The 20,795-nt window shown below is 38.8% G+C and overlaps 1 protein-coding gene across 1 annotated transcript in view; it reads left to right on the top strand.

Moving 5' to 3' along the window:
• The window catches only part of NFKB1 (nuclear factor kappa B subunit 1), a 159,613-nt gene that overhangs the window by 102,078 nt on the left and 36,740 nt on the right, over positions 1–20,795 (top strand). Inside the window, 4 exon segments of the mRNA XM_020988300.2 lie at positions 8,660–8,808; positions 15,104–15,267; positions 17,117–17,275; positions 18,926–19,030. Of these exon segments, the coding sequence (XP_020843959.1) occupies positions 8,660–8,808; positions 15,104–15,267; positions 17,117–17,275; positions 18,926–19,030 (577 nt within the window).

The raw sequence follows: 20,795 nt of genomic DNA, 5'->3' as shown, positions 1-20,795 counted from the left end.
GCCTCACTCTCTCCTCTAAAGTCATCGAAGTCGGGTGGCAGGGCAAAAGTCAAGATGACTGATGGTGCAGGATGTTTCAATATCTGAGAGAACTATAAAATCCCGCTAGCCCCTCCCTCTTCTTAATTAGCTTCAGTAGCTCAGTATGAGCCGTATTCCAGCAGAAGCTCTCGTTTTAATAAAATTAAGGAGATGATTTGTCCAAGATGTTTGAAAGAGCAAATGCGTCATTAAAGGCTCTCTTCTGAAAAAATGTCTCCCATGTGAGACCCCTTGAAAAATGCAGCAACAAAAAGCTGGGAGGTGTATTCTTACCAAAGTTGTTTGTCACTATCATAGAGAATACCTAGTATTGGGCTCCAAGTAGGAGACAATTTCTTTATAGATGATGGTGAAGTCAACAAGATGCTCTAGTTTGTGGATTACAGAAGGTTGACGGTCTCAAGCCCTGGAGCATTAGAGAACTTTCTAAATGAGACTCACAGCCAATCAGAAGACTACCATCTAACAACTAACTAGAGAAAAGCCAAATGCGCAAAGAATGCCAGTCGGTCAAGATTATGCCATTCATTAGGATTGACCAGTCCACTGATCTGGTCCATCTCTGTGTGTGTTTGCATGTATTTGTATGTATGCAAAAATACATACACACATTATATATGTGTGTGTGTGTATCTATATATAAAATGTATTTTGTAGATATTTGAAATGAGATTTCCCTTCCATTATTGCTTCTCAAATTTTGTTATCATATAGATATACTGTTGCTTTTTGAGGATGTTTTTTGTAGCCTGCAACTTTACTATAAGCATTGTCTCAATTAGAATCTTTGCCAATTCCTTAAGATTTACAGTTATATCATCATATCATCAGCAAAAATGAATAGTTTTATCCCCTTTTTACTGTCTTTAAGCTTTTAATTTCTTTGTGTTATCATATTGCTATTTCTAGCATTTCATAAGAAGAGTGGCATCTTTGCTTCACTCCCATATTTATTGGGAAAGATTGTGGTGTATCACCATTTCATATATAATGCATACTATATGATATCATGTATTGTAGTTATACTATATGATATGTGATACACAATATACATTCACATATGCTATATGATTATATATTATAGTTATGCTATATAATATACCATATAATTATATGCTTTATATGTGTGTGTGTGTGTGTGTGTGTGTGTATACATATACATACACACATATATATTCTTGTGGACAGGAATCACACAGGACAAGAAAGTGTGGATGGGTTATAATCTGCGCCCTTGGAAGAAGTAACCATAGACTTAAACTCATAGAACGATTTATATCTTTAAGAAGTTCTCCATAGGCAGCATGCCACAGTGGATGGAGAACTAGCTTTGTAGTCAGGCAGGCCTAGGTTCAAATCCTACCTCAGGTCTATGTGATTACATGACCCTGGGACAGTCATTCAACCTCTCAGTGCCCCAGATGATTCTGTTACATTCAGATGAGCTGTTGATCTGGACCAGTTGAGGAAACTTCTGTCCTGGGAGTTTTGTACACCAGTGAACTCGCAGGTCTAGATTTTTTTTTTAGAGAGAGAGTTGGGGGTAAGTGACTTGCCCAGGGTCACACAGCTAGTAAATATCTGAGACTGGATTTGGATTTAAGTCCTCTTGACTCCAGGGCTGGTGCTCTATCCACTGTGCCACCTAACTGCCCCCCTGCCCTTTTTTCCATAAGCTGTCTAGGTGACTAAATTATCCCTAAGATCCTTCCAGCTCAAAAGTCTAAGATCCCATCACAGCAGATAGATTAGTAAAATTTTTAGTAAAATTTTTATATTTTGATTTTATTGATGTAGGTATTCCCTCCACTGGTACAAATTACAACTCACATAAGCCAGCTAGTCCTCTTTGTCTCTTGTCCTGTAAACACTCCCCTCAGGATGCTGGAGCCCTCCCCTGGATCTTTTACTATTATAATAGTAATAATAGCGCATCAGTTGTCCATCCAGAATCCTTGCGTCCCGAGGCTTGACCAGTCTGTCTCCTGTCCCACTCACGTATCTCTCTCGTATCATCTTTTATTATATACGATTAGATAGGACTTCACCTGTAGATTTCACTGAAAGTCCCAGGTGAACAAACGCCTTCCACTGATGCGAGTCAGTACTCTCTTGCTAACTTACGTTCTTGGAGAGGTCCCTGGAACACTGGAATGTGAAGTAACTTGCCCAGAGTTACATGATGTGTGTCAGAGGAAGGCCCTGACCCTTCCTCTTTCAGGCTCTCAGGCCATGGTGCCACCTGCCCTTTATGATATGACAGTAATAGCCCTAATGTTGTTGTTAGTTGTTCTGTTACAAAGCATAGCGGTATCGTGGCTTTTGTACCAGCATGTAAAATCCATACCTGACTGAAGGTGACATTTTGAGAGTAAATGTCTCCCCTGAGCATAGGTCACTGAGCCTGTATGTGTGTGTGTGTGAGACACCATCGTGTATCATCACATTTCAGCTTCTGCTTTCAGATGGTGTTTGGGAAAGTCCATTTCCAGCCAGCTACCCCTCTGTGGAGATTCAATGTGGTTTCTGTAAAGACCAGATGATGCTTTCCCATTCTTCCAAATAGATCAAGAAATACATTAGTTACAGGCAGATTGTTCAGGTTCTTTACCTCAGAGAGACCTTCAAGTTCCTCATTCTTGACACTCTTGAATCTTGACGTGATATAGTAAAAGTAAGACAGCATGCAATTGCTGTCACCCAATTTAAGATGGCAGCCCAGTGGATTTCTCATGAGTGAAGCCTGTCATGAGCCTTATAGCTGTTGAACCACTCCACTTAATGTTGTATTTTAGAATTTATACAGTGTGGAAGACTTCTTCTGAGGCCTCCGCCACGTTTTCAGGGTGATCCAGGGTTAAGGGAGGCTGCGCCAATGCAGCACAAGCTTTGACAGGTCCTCCAAAGCTGGAGAGCTTTCAAATATGCACCCAGTGTTTCTGTTGTGTGTGGACCAGCCTAGCTAAGTTTTAAAGCAAGCTGGCTTCAGTGTGATAATGTTTGTTAAGAAATTTATTTTTTTTAAAAAAGGATTTATTAATTAGAGGGATTTCTTCCCCAACTTGACTTGCTTTTAAAAAACAAATTATTGTTATCTATTGGTTTGGTTTTTTTTTTCATTGCATTCATTTCCAAATATATTTACCCCTTCCCAGAGAATTCCTTCTAACAAAGAATTTAAAAGATAAAGAAGGAGGGGTCATCTAGGGGTCACAGTGGATAGAGCACTGGCCCTGGAGTCAGGAGGACGTGAGTTCAAATCCAGCCTCACACACTTGACACTTACTAACTTGTGTGACCCTGGGCAAGTCACTTAACCCCATTACCTAGCAAAAAGCAAACAAACAAAAAAGATAAAGAAAGGGAAGAAAAGAAATTCAGCAAAACTAACCAAACATCAGCCAAGTTGATAGTTCCATATAGGGGGATGGATTTTTTTTTATTATTTGAAAAAACAGCTACTGAATTATAAAACTAGCTGGTAATTATATAGTGCTTTAAGAGTTTCAAAGTGCTTATGTTTATTATCTCATTTTTTCGTTGCAACAACCCTGGGACGTAGATGCAGGCAGCGATTTAGTGACTTGCCCAGGGTCACACTATCATCAGCCATCATCATCATTTTAAAATAATAATGGCTAGAATTTCTATAACACTTGAAGGTTTACAAAGAACTTTACAAATATCTCATTTGATTCTCACAACTTGAGGAGGTAGGTGCTATTATCATTCCCGTTTTCCAGATGAGGAAACTGGGACAGGCAGAGATTAAGTGAGTTGCCCAGGAAAACACAGTTAGTAAGTAGATGAAGCTGGATTTGAATTCAGGTCTTTCTGACTCCAAGTCCGGTGCTCTGTGCACTCTAGCGCCTCCCAGAGAGGTTGCAATCTATATTGGTGGAGAAACTATCCCCAGATCTGCCCAGGATGGCAATGTACACAATGACCACAAGCATGTAAAGGAGGGAAGTGTTGAAAGCTATCAGAAGTTGGCATATACCCTTGGATGTCAGAGACAAAGGGCAAGGTCCCTGATGTACAGAAATGTTTGTTAAAGCACTTTTATAGTGGTATGGAATGGGGACAAAAGCTGGCGTCCAGCATTTGAGGAAATAGCCATACAAATGGTGGTGTATGACCTTAGTAAAATATTATTGTGCTACAAGAAATGACAAATATAAAGAATTCAGAAAAGCACAAGATCTGTATAAACTAATGTTTATGCAGATCAAAATAAGTGAAATGGGGAAAATCGTTCACCCCATAACCATGATAACATAAAGAAAAAGAACCTTTTAATGCTTCAGAACTCTGATGAATGCACTGACTAGCCAGGAGTTCAGAAGATTCCTGGTGAAGCGTGACTCATTGTAGTCAGAGAGCTAGGGAATGGGGAGCATGGTTGTCAGAAGAAGCCAGTGGCTTGTTTAGCCTGGTTGTAATTTTTTGTTACGAAGGAAAATCTCTATGTATTTGTTTTGTGGGTGGTGGCAATGGGAAGTCAAAATGATGTAGCTCCAAAGGGAAAAACATTAATAAAACTTGGGGAGGGAAAGAGGAAGGGGGGGGAGAGACAGAGCGAGACAGAGACAGAAAGACAGAGACAGAGAGAGAGATGGAAAGACAGAGAGAGACACACAGAGACAGAAAGACAGAGACACAGAGAAAGAGACAGACAGAGAGAGACAAAGATGGAAAGACAGAGACACAAAGACAGAGAGAGAAAATACAACACAGACAGAGTGAGACAGAAATGAAAGACAGAGAGAGAGAGAGAGACAGACAGATAGACACACACATACAGAAAGAGAGCGTGGGCAAGAGAGACAGAGAGTGAGAGTCAGGGACATAGAGATAGAAAGACAGAGGGAGAGAGATCTGATCAGCATTGTGACCATTCAGGACTTCAGAATGCTATTGGTGTAGCTTGAGTCCCTCCTTGCCATTAAGATGTGGTAGATTATAGGTACAGAATGAAACATACATTGGGGATGGGTGGAAAGTTACAGAGAAGTTTAAAAAAAGAGAGGGACCGTCAATAAAATGTCTAAATACATTTCTGCCTTCCCTGAAATAAAAAATACCTTTTTAAAACTAATGAATAATTGCAAGTTTTTAAATGACATGAAATTTTGTTTGTATGTATCTTAGTATTATTTATTCCTCCTTGCCCACTTTAATAGAAAAATGAAAGAGGATTAGGCAGGGAGTCAAGAAATTTGCAACTTTGGGCAGATCATGACACTTCTCTGTGCCTCAGTTTCTTCATCTGTAAAATGAGCAGGTTGAATTAGATGATATTTAAAACCTCTTCCATTTCTAAAATTCCATGTTTCTGTGATATCTAACTGGCTTAATTTGTACTATGTCTCTGGGAAAGGATTTTGCTTAAGCTTTTAGTGAGTGGCCAAATAAGGTAATGATTTACTGGATGGTTCCTCCTTTGCAGTTGCCAGAAGCATGGTAAACTACTTTAGCTTCAGCATGTTTTCACAATAAACATGGTTTCTGTACTAGGGCTGCCTGCCTGCCAGGCCTACAGATAGGCAGTTTTGAGTGTGAAAAAAATAAGCATCAACGTGTTGCTAAAATGCAAAAGAATCTGTGCTTACCAGGTTTTAAGTCCCTTGTGCAAAATTCCAGAAGCTTGTCAGCAGGGAGCTGGTCTGCTTTCTTAGCTGATAGTCTCATGGGTAGAATTCTTGCCTTGGTTTCTGTTCTCAGTTTCTCTGCTACATCATGACGTCTTTGCCTTCAGGAATATAAGAAGGAGTCAGTTGTGTTATGTCTCTACTCCAACCCTGCCTACTCCAGTTTTCCTACAAACCTTTCTGACCAAATTCTATGTCTGGCCCAACTCTATATCTCATTTTCAGTAGAAGATAAACATAGTTAGCCAATAGAAATATGGGTGAGATGTGATTTTAATTTTTTTCCCCTTAGAATCCAGCTTAGATATTCTAAGAAAACATAATGGAGGTCAGTACTTTCATAGGATTATTACTCTTTTCCCATAAGGACTCCTTGAGCTGCATCCCCCAATATACAGTTGAAACAGCATGATTCAGTCAAAAGTTGAAATAGGGGGCGGGATAAAATCTGTTATGCTTCAGCCAGACTTTTGAAAAGCATAGTTTCACTCTTAACCTGACTGGCTCATCTTGAATTAGTAATGAATATGGGCAGTCCAGGCTCCTAAGGAAACAGACAAAAATGTCCTGTGTAAACAGGTTGAGAGAAGAGCCAAATCCTTAACATGTATATATCCTGAAAGGAAAGGTAAATGGAGACATCTCTGGATTCTGTGTCAGGTGTTAACGCATACTGAAAATAAAGAACATCAATTGGGAAAGATTAAATTTTCCTTTGGGTTTATGACGAATTAAGATTTGTCCAGGTTCAGTGTTGTAAAAGGCTTTGTATAAACAGGTTTGTTTTTTTTTCTAGATTAGGAAGTAGTTTTATTTACTCAAATTACTATCTTAGCCAGAAGAACGACTCTTCCTTTGGAATGAGGAAAATCTCACCAATTCAATGCAACAAATATTTATTGAGAGTTTACTGTATGCCAGGAATTCTGGCTCTCCAAATTCCTTCAGGTTTCAGTTTGTCACTGTAAAGCCTTCTCTGGTAACCTTCCCCCCCTCAACCCCCATGTTAATTGTGTTTTCTGCTGCCTCAACTTACCTAGTATTTAAATGTTTTTGTACAACTTGTCATTTGTCTCCATTGAGTATAAGCCCTTTGGGCAGGGACTAACAGTGGAAAAAGCATGGGCTCTGGGATCAGAAGACTTGGTTTCAAATCCTGCGTCAGATGCTTTTTACCTGGGTGACCTTGGGCAAGATTCTGGGCCTCAGTTTCCCCATATATAAATTGAGAAAGTTGGGCAAGATGGCCTCAGAAGTGCCTCCTGGCTCTAGATCTGTGATCCTATGCTTACTAATGAGGGTTTTCTCTGCAATTAGTAAGTGCTAAATAAATGTTTTCTGAAGCAGTCATTTGAATACAAAACTGAACAAGACATGGCCCCAGCCCACAAGAAGTCTTAGCCTAGCGGGGCAAGAAGACTGTGACATACATGATTGTCATGCCAGGTGTATAATGTGATAGTGCATTAAGACAGGTAGTCTGATGGATAGAATTCCAGGGCTTTGATGGTTTGGATTTGGTAAGAGGTAGCATTGGAGGAGAGAATTGTTTTGGAGACTGTGGTAAACGATTGGTGGTCTGGGAGTTGCACACATTGAAGCCGTGACGGTGTGTGAGGGGAGGCGGGACGGTGTTTAGGCAAGCATCCATTCTTTTTTCTGTCTTTGCCCTGTTTCTTAGGCTCCCTAGTTTGGGTAGTGGAGAAGAAGTAAGGGACAAGCCAGTCCCTTCTGCAGCTTGTGAGGGCATTGGGCAAAAGAGGATGTTAAATTATTAATAATATAATTATCATACTGTGGTATAGTATAGCATATGTAGCAATATATTAAACAAATAGTAATATAATATACATTGTATATTATATATTATGTATATATTGTATAATAAATTTATACATGATGTAATATATTATACAATATATAATTATATATTATATAGTGCTATATTGTATATTATGATTATATAATAATTACATAATAATAATAAATTATTAACTAAGTGAGTGTTTTATTATTTGGAAAGAAGCTCGGTTATTTCAGAGAGTCTCTGCTGGTAACATTTATTCTAATAGTGTTAGGGTATCTAGTCTTTTTCATGTGCTCCAGCATTAACCATGATTTCACCAACTTTGTTAGGTGTTGATCTAATGTGCCACCAGCCTAGTTCTCTAAGCTTATATAGTTCACCTTTATTAGCAAAATGGAACAATCCTAATTTCCATCTAGAGAAGAGAATTGGGTATTAGGCTATGGTTCCAAGTAATTTGTTGATGGGGGATTATGGCTAGATTGTGGGTTAGCATAATCACTATGCTACAGTGCAACAGGGACTTTTATGAAAGATAATGTTGGTAAGCTTTACCCAAAGAAACGTAAAAAGAAAAACCAACTATACCTCCCTCCCTTCTTGCAAAGTGGGGGAACTAAGGGTATGCTATGTTGTATATATTGTTAAGACACATTTGATTTGTTGGTCAATTTTATTGCTTTTTTTTCTTTCAGTTTTTTTTTTTACAAGAGATGGCTGTCTGAATAGGGGACAGGAAGGGCTACATTCTGAAATGAAGGCAATATAAAAAACAAAAGGCAGATTGAAATTTTAAGGAAAAGATAGCTCTGGTATATAACAGAATAAATTCAAAAATGGGTAGGAATGTAAGGTTTGGACTTTTGAGGATCGGACCTAAAAAATCAAGAAATACCTACTCATTTTTTAGGTCTCAGGTTTCCACCAATAAGTAATGGCCTCCTGTCCCAACCACCCATCAGTACTCTTGCCCATTGCTGCATCGTGCCGATATTTCATTGAAATTCAGCACCCTTTATGTCAAACTACAACTGTATAAAGGTTCCACCCCGAACCACTTCTCTCTGTCTTTCTGTTGTTAATATTTTTGTTTCCATCATGTCAAAGTGTCCTTGTTCATTGGTGTTCAATGTTTTTTTTTTAATGTTTTCTCATTCAGATTTGCAACTATGTGGGGCCAGCAAAAGTTATTGTCCAGTTGGTCACCAATGGGAAGCATGTCCACCTGCATGCTCATAGCCTGGTGGGGAAACACTGTGAGGACGGAATCTGCACTGTAACTGCTGGACCCAAGGACATGGTGGTGGGGTAAGTGATAGTGTGGAAGGGGCCATGTAGAAGGAAGGAGGGCTAGAGACCTTTCTTAAAGGGATCCATTTTTGGTAGAAGTCCCCTTACAGACATTTAGAAGGCTTTCTCAGGGAACTAAGCATTCTTGCCATCATCTCAAAGGTCTCTCTCTCTCTCTCTGTCATTTGCCTGGCACATACTAGGCACTTAGTAAATGTTTATTGATTGATTTGTTGGGGCTTCTGACATATTCTTGGTGAATTTTTTTCCTTGAATAAATTGATTTTCACTTACGTAACAAAAATTTGGGTAACATCTCAGAAAGGAGAATAGTTAGGATTGGTCTTCAGACTCTTCCTTCTCAGAAGGTACTTACTGAAGGGCAAGAAGCAACAGATTTTTATTTTGCCATTTACTAGATTCATACCTGAATAGGCTCACTTATTTGTCCAAGAATTGATCGGACTTTTGTTTTTAATTTTAGAAATTTTAGAGAGAGAATTAGAATACAAAAGATGAAAAAAATAAATTGAAAAAATTAGGATCTTTTGAAACTTTGTAATCCTGGTTTAAGCAAAGTTTATGTTGAAATCTCAGTTAATCTGTGTTGTTCATTCAAAAGAGAGATATTGCATTAAATCACTGTAATTAAACTTCTAGTGGCATTGCAGACCTTGAGTTGAGCTCAAGTTTCAGTTTGGCTCTTAGTAGAGAGAGTTTACTTTCATGTAGGTGCTCTGGCATTTATTTCTTTGTTTGATGATGGGAATACACAAGTTGTGAAAAACCTAGCTAGAGAGAGCCACTTCCTTTTTAGTCACTAAAATCTGACTCTTTTGATGTCAAAAGTCCTATTGCATTGAAGGAAGAAGCTTAAGTTGATATTAGAATTTCAGATTTGCTTTATTTGCACTTGTCTTTTCAACCAACTCTTGAAAGACTGGGCCTGTTTCCTGTTACCTTTCATAGGTGAGTCACAATGGTCTGTTCAGGAACTCCCTTCCCGTTCCTAATTGACCTCTGAGAGGTCTGAAAAGGCAAGAAGTTGTCGAAATAATTGAACATTAATTGTGGGCCTGTTGGTTTATTAAAATAGTCTCTTATTTATTGGAAATATATTCTAGTTTAATGTATCTTAATTATCTCTCGGTTCAGAGCATCCTGTTCTTAAGGAGCTGCAGAAGTTCCCTTGAAACAAAGTCTATTGTTATAAAATTTCCAGGACACTGAAAAGCTGTGTTTGTGCCAGTAAATTAGTGTCTCTGACATGGAGGCTTTTTTAGGAAATTGTCAAGTGAACAGAAGCCATCACATAGGGAGTCAGGAAGACCCTATGGTTATTTCAGTCTCACTTCATCACTAGATAAACAATGGGCGTCTCTTATTCTTTGGGCCAATCAATAAGGACTTACCAAGCACCTACTATGTGCTAGGCACTATCCTGTGTGCTGGGGATTCAGAGAGAAAAAGGAAACAGTCCCTGCCCTCAGGGAGCTTGCATTTGCTAGTACAGGTATTAACTTTGTGTCACCGATTCCTTGGTCCATTTGGTGAAGTCTGTGGATCCTGTTCTCAGAATAATGTCTTTAAAAGCATAAAGGAAAATACATTAAATGACAAAGAAAACCAATTATAGTAAAGTGCAGTTATCAAAATATTTTTTGAGAAAAAAGCTCATGGGCCCCAAGATGAGGACCCAGCTTTAAATGAAGACAACATGTACTTTTCCTAGTAGAAGGTCTCATTGCAATGAGGGAATGGAATGAAAATGGGCTCTTTGATTGGGAGATTTCAATAACAACACAAGCCAGGTTCAATAAACATGGAAAGTCCTCAAAGACACTAAGAGAGGACCTGTCTTTCCCACCTTAAATAAAACAGCCTCTCAGACATGACTTCTAAGTTGCATCACTAAGATACATAATACGTTTAAGCCAGAGTGGCCATTTTCTGATTTTGCCCAACCCCACGGGAACAGATGCCACTTTCAGGTTGATTATAACAGACCCAGGAGATCTTAAGTCAATGAAGTTGAGTTTTGTTTTTCACTCGAGCCCACCATTTCTGAATTGATTTCTAGCTCATTAGGCTACTTATTTTAAAATTTGTTTTACAAAATGCTTCTTGTTGCCATAATTCCTTGAATGAGCATCTGCTTTATGTGTACTTATCAGATTGTTTGATATAGAGATTATACTCTCTGGCAGTATTTGAGGGAGGCCATAATGTATGCAAAGAGAGCATGCTGGAGAGAGGCAGACTTGGAATTAGGAGGACCTAGCTTCCGCCATATACTGGCCTCTCAGTTCATCAGGCAACTGTAAATTGCCAGCTTATTTGAAAGGTAGAGGGAGCTTCAACAATGGGAGTTCTTTACACTGATGAAATCACAGATTCAGACTGAAAAAAAATAGTATTATGATGAACAAATAACCAAACCAAGAGTTTCCTCTGCTACTTAATTCCCAATTTGGTTATATTTCCATTATGACTTAGATTGGATCAGGGGTTCTCAACCTTTTTTTTTTTTTTGTCATGGACTCCATTAGCAGTCTGGTGAAGCCTTATATAAAGCCCTTCTCAGAATAATAGATTTTTAAAGAATTCATAATTGAAAAAAATGCTACATTCAATTAGAAGTTAGTGAAGTTTTTCCCATCTGAGTTCACAAACATCCTCCCTAACTAAACTTACCCAAGTGTCCAAGGAAGGGGGGAGGATGTTCAGGTTAAGACCTCCTGAACTTGATTATCTTTAAAGTCTTTTACCTCCAAAATTCTGTGATTCTTTATTTATTCTGAAATAATGTAAAGTAAAATGAGAAAACTTGTCATAGTTTTTGTTTGTGCTGTATTACTAGCCAGTATTTTGCCATTTTGACTTAGCTGGCAAGAAGGTGATTTTTCACATGAAACATGGCTGGAATTTGAAGATGATACCCAGATTCCCTCAGTGGTTTGTCAGTGATGGAACCATGCTATTTAGTCTGCTGCAGATCTCTTTCTAGATTTCTCTGGATTCAGAAGGAGGATTGAGCCCAGGGCAACAGAAAACTCAAAGAGGATGGCATCTTTTAAATAAATAAATAATACCTTAACTCATTAAACACAGAAACCATGCTATGGCTCTGGTGCCTTCTCTCAGCATCACTGATGAAACGAGAAAGAGTTTCCATTTTCAAAAGCACAGTGGAAAAATAGTTTTATTAGTTTTCAACTCTTCAGTTAGGTCTTTTTGAATGTGGTCAGGTTAGTTTGAGGGAGTTTGATATATTTTTTTGTTTTGGTTTGTTTCTTGGGGCTTTTGGAAGAAAACGAGAAATAAAAAGACAGAAGTTGCTTTTCTTTGGTCTTTTGAAATTGCCCAGCTAAAACAGGCCCTGCTTGAGGCTTTCTTGGGTTGTTAGCCTACTGGTTCTAGGTTTTTTCAAATAACATAACATAAATCAGTTTAGTTTCTTTAGATGCAAGGTTTTCTGTGCTTCAGAATGCTCTCTGATAGCAGATTATACTATTCCCGACCCTTTCCTTACTGTGTCTGCTGAGAGCAGGGTTTCTTTTTTAAAAATCATAAGCTCTTTTTTTTTTCCTTTTTGGTGAGGCAATCAGGGTTAAGTGACTTGCCCAGGGTCACACAGCTAGTAAGTGTCAAGTGTCTGAAGCTGGATTTGAACTCGAGTCCTCCTGACTCTAGGGCCAGAGCTCTATCCACTGCACCACCTAGCTACCCTGAGCCCTTTTAAACAACTTTTTCAACTATCCTTTATTTGTTTGTTTGTTTGTTTGTTTTTAGGCAATTGGGGTTAAGTGACTTGCCCAGGGTCACACAGCTAGTAAGTGTCAAGTGTTTGGTCTGAGGCTGGATTTGAACTCAGGTCCTCCTGACTTCAGGGCCAGTGCTCTGTCTACTGCACCACCAAGCTGCCCCAAACTATCTGTTTTTTCAAGCATGTGGGGTTTTTTTTTTCATTTTCAAAAATGTGTATGTCATTTTGTGCATTAGTCCACCCTGTCTCTGTTAGGAGACCTGTCTCCATCATCATTGAGCCTCTGGAATCATGACTTATCATTGGGTTGATGAGAATTCTTAAGTCTTTCAAAATTGTTTTTTTTCAATGTAGTATTACGGTATAAATTGTTCTTTAGCGTTCTGCCTACTTCACTTTGTTTCAGTGAATAAATAATAACAATAATAATATAGCAGCTAGCATTTACATAGCACTTTAAGGTTTGCAAAACACTTTACACGTATTAACTCATATGATTCTCACAGCAACCCTGTGACATAGGCACTATTGTTATCTTCATTTTTCAGATGAGGAAACGGAGAAGCTCAGTGACTTACCCAGGGTCACACAGCTAATAAGTATCCAAGGCGAAATTCAAATTCAGATCTTCCTGTCTCCAAGTCTGTGCCTCTTAGCTGTCTCAAAAGCCCAAACCATTTCCGTCTTCATTTCTTACCACACAGTAGTATTCTATTGCATTCATATGCCGTAGTTGTTTAGCATTTCCCCATTATGGATACCCCCTTAGTTTTCCAGTTCTGTACCATCACAAAACGAGTTGCCATAAATATTTTTGCACACATATGATCTTTTCCCTCCTCTTTGATTTCTTTGGAGTATAGACCTAATAGTGATCTGTACAGTGACCTAATAGTGGTATTGCTGGGTATAGAGCAAATAGTGGTATTGCTGGTCAAAAGATATTTATGGTTTAGTCACTTTGGGGACATAGTTCCATATTACTTTCCGGAATGGTAGTACCGGTTCAGAGCTCCACCAGCTGTACATCAGTGTGCCTATTTGGGGGCAGCCCCTCCAACATTTGTCACTTCTTCCAATCTGATGTGTATAAATTGGAACATCAGTTACTTTAACTTGCATTTCTCTAATTATTAATGATTTGAAGCTTTTTTTTTCAAAAAGCTTGGTTTTCTTTTCTTGAAAACTGCCTCTTCAAATCCAATTATATCGATTGAGGAATGGCTCTTGTTCTTATAAATTTGAATAATTTCTTTGTGTATCTTGGAAATGAGACTTTTATTAAAGAAACTTGGTTTGGGCAGAGATTCTTGACCTCTTTTGGGTCATGGACTTCTGGCTTGCTGGTAATACTCATCAACCCCTTCTAAGAATAATGTTTCTAAAGGGATAAAATAAAATATATAGTATTACAAAGCTATTCAGCTGTATTGATTAACAAACAATTCATGATCCCTCAGAAATTGAACTCCAGAAGAACTCTGGCTTAAAGGCTGGCTAGTTTTCTTCACTTACACAAAAGGTGGGGAGGTACTGGCCCTTCAGTCAAGCCCATATGTAGCAATAGGTAGTAGATGCCCACCCAATGAATGTTTGCTGCTGCTATTGACATTCCAAGTAGTGACATCTCTATTTTGGCCTATAGTTGGGCAAATCAATACTATTTTATATGAATTAGTATCAGTACTATTTTATGTGGTAGCAATATCTTAATGGTCCACAAGATCACTCTGCATATTGCTTTTTTAAATGTGTCTTTGTGTCATTACCTTTCTATCCACACGTCTGTAGGTGTCGGTTGCTCTCTATCTCGGTATTCTTTGTGTGTCTTTCTCGGTATCTCTCTGATGTCTCTTTCTGGCTCTCCATCTGTTTTTCTGCCTTTCTGTCTGAACAGTGTTAAACTTCTTGTCATTAATTGGGAAAAGTAAATGATTAAAACGTTCGTTATTTCTCTGATGGAAGCCATCAAATTAAGTTGCTCTTAGGTAACCATATCAATTGTTGTGTTACCTTGGGCAAGTCACTTAACTTCAGTTTGCTTGTATGTAAAATAGAGATGAAAAACTATGTCTGAGGTAGATACTTTGTAAACCCTTAGAACGTAGTGTGAACATGAGTTCTTCTGTCATCTGTGGCTTTCATTAGGAAGAAAAAGGTTCCAAACCCCTACTCTACATGTATTTCCTCCATCCTGAGTGTGGATACAGCGGCCCAGGTTCTAATAACATCCAGTTCCAGATCTTTGATCGTAGAATCACTCCAATTTCACATTTGCTAAATGAAAAGTGGATTCAAAATAAACCCTGCCCCAAATCTTGCCAGCTGATCTTTGGGAGATTTTTCCTTCAATGCAATAATCAAGCCTTTCTATTATAATTGTTAAGTATTGCACTTTGGAAATAAGTTTCTCAGTTCCCAACAGAAGGAGAAATATACCATGAAAGAGTTGAAATTGCCTTGCTTCATTAATTATGCAGTTTTACCTTATTTGAATTGCACTAACTTCCAGCAGCAAATGGTTGTTTGATTCTGTGTTTTTTGAAGGTTTGCAAATCTGGGTATACTTCATGTGACAAAGAAAAAAGTGTATGAAACATTGGAAGCCCGGATGACAGATGCCTGCATAAGGGGGTATAATCCTGGACTTTTAGTGCATCCAGAACTCAACTATTTGCAACCAGAAGGTGGTGGAGAAAGACAACTCACAGGTGAATCTTAATCTCTCTCTCTCTCTCTCTCTCTCTCTCAGTCTCTCTCTCTGTCTCTCTGTCTCTCTTGCTCCCTTTATTCCATTGGACTTACATGTTTCAGACCACTGCCTCGTGTAGTGGATGCCAGAGGAAGAGGAGACCCAAAGCGAATATGCTGCCTTTTGGACAGTTTTCTCTGGTTATTTTGCATAACACCACAGATTGTCAGAGCTTGATGTGACCTGAGCAGTCATCAAGTCCAGCCCCTTCTTGTCACATATGAGCTCACTAAGGAAAAAAGTGGCTAAATACCTTGCCCAAGATTGGCAACAGCATCAGGATTTGAATTCAGGACTTCTGACTCTAAATTGAATGCTGTCACTAATGTAGAGTCAGGAAGACCACTACTCAAATCCTATCTCCAACACTTACTGTGACTGTGGACAAACCATTTAACCTGTCAGCTGCCTCATCTGTAAAATGGAATTAATACTTACAATCACTTATATCCCTAATTTTTGAGGTTCAAATGAGATAATGTATTTAAAATTCTTTTCAGGTGCAGTCAGGATACCAACTCTTAATATAAGAGCATATAGGAAAAGTCAAATTTATACCGTGCTCTTTCGAGCAAAGCAGAATTGAAGTAGCTCAAGAGAAATGTGAGATGCCCAAATTTAGAGAATCCACCTTAAATGTTCATAGGGACTATTTATGCCTGACCTGTGATGGCATTCTGAGTTCATATGGGTCTGATCAGCCACAGTGGGATGCACTGTTACTTGACTCTAGCATAGTGATGCCATTTTGGTCCTCTTTGAGAACACAGAACAGCAATCAACCAAGCGTGTAAGAAAACTCTAATTTACACAGGAGATGCGAAGATGAAGAGTTTGAGAAAAAAAAACATTGAATTGCAGCTTTTATGTTTACTTTCTTCAGTTGCTCTGTGTCAATGTAAATAATCCTGTATCCTGTATTTTAGGCACATCTGCCAGAAACTGTTTTGTTTAATTTAATGTTATTCTAAATCAATGCATTTCTAGCCTAATGAGAGAAATGTCCAAAGCAGCATTACTCTCCCCTCCCAGGTCCCCACCCCCACCCTCCCCAGATAATTAGAGGTAGTATTTATAGGAATTTTGATCAAAGGAAAATGACGTAATATATTAAAATAGTTTTGAGTTAACGTTCCAGAACAATAGTCACTGCTCAGTTCCTTCCTTGACACTCCCCTGAAGTGTTTTCCTGGAATAATCAACAGGCAGCTCTTCTCCCTCTGATCAATATCTTAATCTTTCCTGAATGGCTGAAGTTGGGCTAGGGATGGGGAAGGCAATGATTTTAACTCGATAAAAGGCTTTCCTTACTCAAGATTTGATTTCCGCTTTTAGTCCATTTCCCTAAGAAAGCCTGTTTTTCCTGGCCTTTTAAGCATACTTTTGTTTTTTTTTAAGGCAGTAGGGGTTAAGTGACTTGCCCAGGGTCACACAGCTAGTAAGTGTCAAGTGTTTGGTCTGAGGCTGGATTTGAACTCAGGTCCTCCTGACTTCAGGGCCGTTGCGCTATCCACTGCCCCACCTAGCTGCCCCTAAACATACTTTTAAACTGGGAAAAAGTCTGGAAAAGGTTTTCGGATGAGGGCAATATTTACATCTTTTTTAAAAATTCAGTATTTTATTTTTCCCCCATTATGGGAATATTTACATCTTAAATATTTCTAGGGACACTGAGAAGGCAGTTTTTAAATACACTTCCACATCTGTAGGGGACCCCTCAAAAGCATTACATTTAAAGTGTTCTCCCCCTCCCTCCTCCTGTGTTTCCATTGCATGTGGAATAAATGACTTGCTACGTTTGTTCCTAGACAGGGAAAAGGAGATCATCCGACAGGCAGCTCTCCAGCAGACAAAGGAGATGGACCTCAGTGTGGTACGGCTGATGTTCACAGCCTTTCTCCCAGACAGCACAGGCAGCTTCACAAGAAGACTGGAGCCCGTGGTTTCAGATGCAATCTATGACAGCAGTAAGTACACATTCCCTCCCGTGGTTCCTTATGTGCCCATCTCCCCCTTCTTAACTGAAATACCAGCCTTTCTTGGTGTGTGAATTCAGTCTATCTGGTGCCATAGAGAAGCCTGGCAGGAGATTCTGTTGGCCCTCTCAGAGGAAGAAAGCAGCTGCAATTTTCCTCTGGGATCCTAATGGGGTGGTGTGAGAAAAGTATTGTTAAGTTCTTTTCTTTCCCCTTTTTAGCCAATATTTCTTTGAGATCATATATTCAAATGAACACTCAAGAAATGTTTATGCACTTGAAATACTAAGAGCTAAATTAAGTTATTGCCTGAAGAATGGGAATTCAAGCAAGCGTTTCTGTCTATAACATGTACACACCACTTTTGGCCAAGTTTTTTTTTTCCCAGAACTATACTGATCACCCAGCTGTTTACTTGATCTCGGTGTGTGCTGTGGCATCCCCCAGGCAAACAGATCTGCCAACCAAATTCATTAAGAGACTTGTAGGCTCATCAGGATTTTGTGGCACTTGTGCTAAGTAGCAAAGTCCTCACCATCCAGTTGTACCATGGACAGGTTTCTCTTTTTATTGATAATGTGTTTAAAGGGAACTTGGAGGTTTCTAAAAAGGCAAAGACTTCTCTCTTAGAGATCACCATATAACACAGCTGGAGAGCAAAGAAGGAAGCTTTGTATCGTACCATTTACCACACTGAAACCTTTGCCCTTAACCACACAGAACCTTAATTTAGTGTGAGGGAAAAATAACATTTCTGTTTTCCTTTACATGAGAACAGGAATTGTCAAATAGTTTAACTGAATTTTTTCCCTCAACACTCTTAAGGTGCTACCAACCTTAAAGTCCTATAACACAAATGATGTTATATTCCAGCACAGGGCCAGGTACATATCTGGCATTTACAGCTTGTTGGTTATAGGGTAGCTAGGTGGTACAGTGGATAGAGAACCAAGCTTAAAATCAGGAAAACCCTCCTTCATGAGTTCAAATTTGGCCTCAGACACTTACTATCTGTGACACCCTGAACGAGTCACTTTAACCCCTGTCTGCCTCAGTTTCCTCATCTGTAAAATGAGCTGGAGAAGGATATGGCTAACCACCCCAGTACCTTTGCCAAGAAAACACCAAATGGGGTCACAAATATGACTGAAAAACAACTCAACAACAACAAAAACTTTGTTGGTTGACGGATCTATGATTGAATTGAGAACCATATAACCAAGTGATCAGAAATTTGTCTAAGATAAGACTTGGAACAAGGAAGCCTTTTAATATATTGGAAAAGTCCTTTCACTCTCTGTACCCTCCCTATCCTCTTCTGCCCTGCCTCATAGGTGTATAGTGGGAATGAATAAATGAATGCATTTCTTAGTGCTTAAAGGCACAGTGCTTGGTGCTTGAGAAATGCTTATTGACTTGACTTGACTTAATGCCCAAATATAGATTGAACTCTTTGACAGAAGGTATTTTCATTTTATTATTCCTAACCCACTTAAAATATCTTAGGTGAAGATATCTCTTTAAACATACTAGTCTTCTTGAAATTTCTTGACCTCTCTTGCAAAAACAGATTTGTTCCACTTGAAGCCTTCTGAAACCTACGCTAAACTATGGTTTTATTACTATTCATTGTGCCAACAGAAGCCCCCAATGCCTCCAACTTGAAGATTGTAAGAATGGACAGGACGGCAGGCTGTGTGACTGGAGGGGAGGAGATTTATCTCCTTTGTGATAAGGTTCAGAAAGGTAAGGCACGTCTGGGCTTGTGAGGTGGAACATAGTTCAGACTGACAGTAATTGTGAGGTGTTTGTAACGCTTTGCAAACCGTATTCCTTTTTCTCCTTACAATGGGTTGTATTCTACTTGTATCAAGTGTATTAAATGGGACTTGGGGTCTGGCCAGGTCCCAGTTGTATGTCTCCCCTTAAACTTGCCACTTGATTCATTTGTTTATTTTCTTCTTGCCTTCAGAACTCTAGAGGGTGGCAGGAGTATTTTTATATGATTTGTTCTCATTAGTAAGATTTCATTATCTTCTCATCAACTAATTGATTTGTGTGAGACTCTACCCTAGTACAGCAAACATTAATTATTTAATGAACTGGAGAAAACTTTTCCCATTGGTATTTACTCTTATATCCTTATAACTAAATAAATGTATTAAATTACTGAACATAAGCAATTTGTTAACAAATGAGGACAATGATTAGCAAAGTTTAAGGAAACTATCTATGATACTGTGGCTATAGACAGTGTCCCAGTCTATGTCAATACAACAGTCCCCCCGGTACAACAGCAGATGACTTCTCATTTCTGTGGAAACTTAGTTTCACCCCATTCAGTCTCCTTCTAGACACTGATTCAGTTATTTTCAGAATCTTCATATTTCTCTTCAGTATAATAGCGCAATTCAGTGTTTCATTACATAAGTCAGATTAATTCATTGTTCTTGGCTTCTCTTTGGTGATCACAGGAAGCAGTCTTCCCAAACTGCACTATGCTTACCAGCCTTGCCCAGATTCTTCCTAGAATTCTCTTTGAAGGTTTCTTTATAACATCACTTATACCCATTCTGATGAGGAAGTAGTTTTTTTACATCACCTTTCCCCTCTCTATATTCTCCTTCATAAATTCTCATGGATTATAGACAAAACACACATCTTCTTCCTGGGACTCCATAGGGAGAACTTTATTTCCAGACATCTCTCAGTTGACTCTTAAAACTTCCTGGGGGCAGCTAGGTGGTGCAGTGGATAGAGCTCTGGCCTTGGAGACAGAGGACCTGAATTCAAATTCGACCTCAGATACTTGACTCTTACTAGCTGTGTGACCCTGTGCAGGTCGCTTAACCCTGATTGCCTCACAAAAAAAAAAAGGCAAACAAACAAAGTTTCCACAAATGCTGCTTTGCTGAACATTCATTTAGAGCTTTTTGTGGGCTCTTAAAGCTGTCATAACAATAGCTGTAGTCCCTGTGAGACTGACATTTGAAACGAGGGTTATGTATTCATCCTTTAAAACATTTGCTAATTTCATACCCAGACAAACCTCTGTTATTTTCAAACAAAGCATATTCATTTTTCCTCCTGATAAAAATAAAAAGAAGCAAGGAATAGTAACAATTTGAAGGCAATAAATGGAGACTTAGATGTATTTCAGTGTTGTAAATGTTACAGTCTATGACCTCAGTTCTGCCAGAATGAATAGGGACTGTCCCACCTCTTACCCCCCTGCTGTGGTGAATAATAATGGTAATAGAGTAGTCATTTGTTTCCAACACAGTGACAGTTACTACAGAATCTTCAAAAAGGCAGAAAGTTAATTTTTAAATTAAATTTAACAATTTTTAATTTAATTTAATTTTAAGTTTAACTTAATTTTTGTTTGTTTGGTTTTTGGCTAGGCAATGGGGTTAAGTGACTTGCCCAAGGTCACACAGCTAGTTAAGTGCTATGTGTCTGAGGCTGGATTTGAACTCAGGTCCTCCTGAATTCTGGGCCGGTGCTCTAT

This window comes from Phascolarctos cinereus, unplaced genomic scaffold (assembly GCF_003287225.1).
Source record: "Phascolarctos cinereus isolate Bilbo 61053 unplaced genomic scaffold, phaCin_HiC Scaffold_9;HRSCAF=440, whole genome shotgun sequence".
NCBI lineage: Eukaryota > Metazoa > Chordata > Mammalia > Diprotodontia > Phascolarctidae > Phascolarctos > Phascolarctos cinereus.
This window is presented reverse-complemented; position numbering and strand designations above follow the sequence as displayed.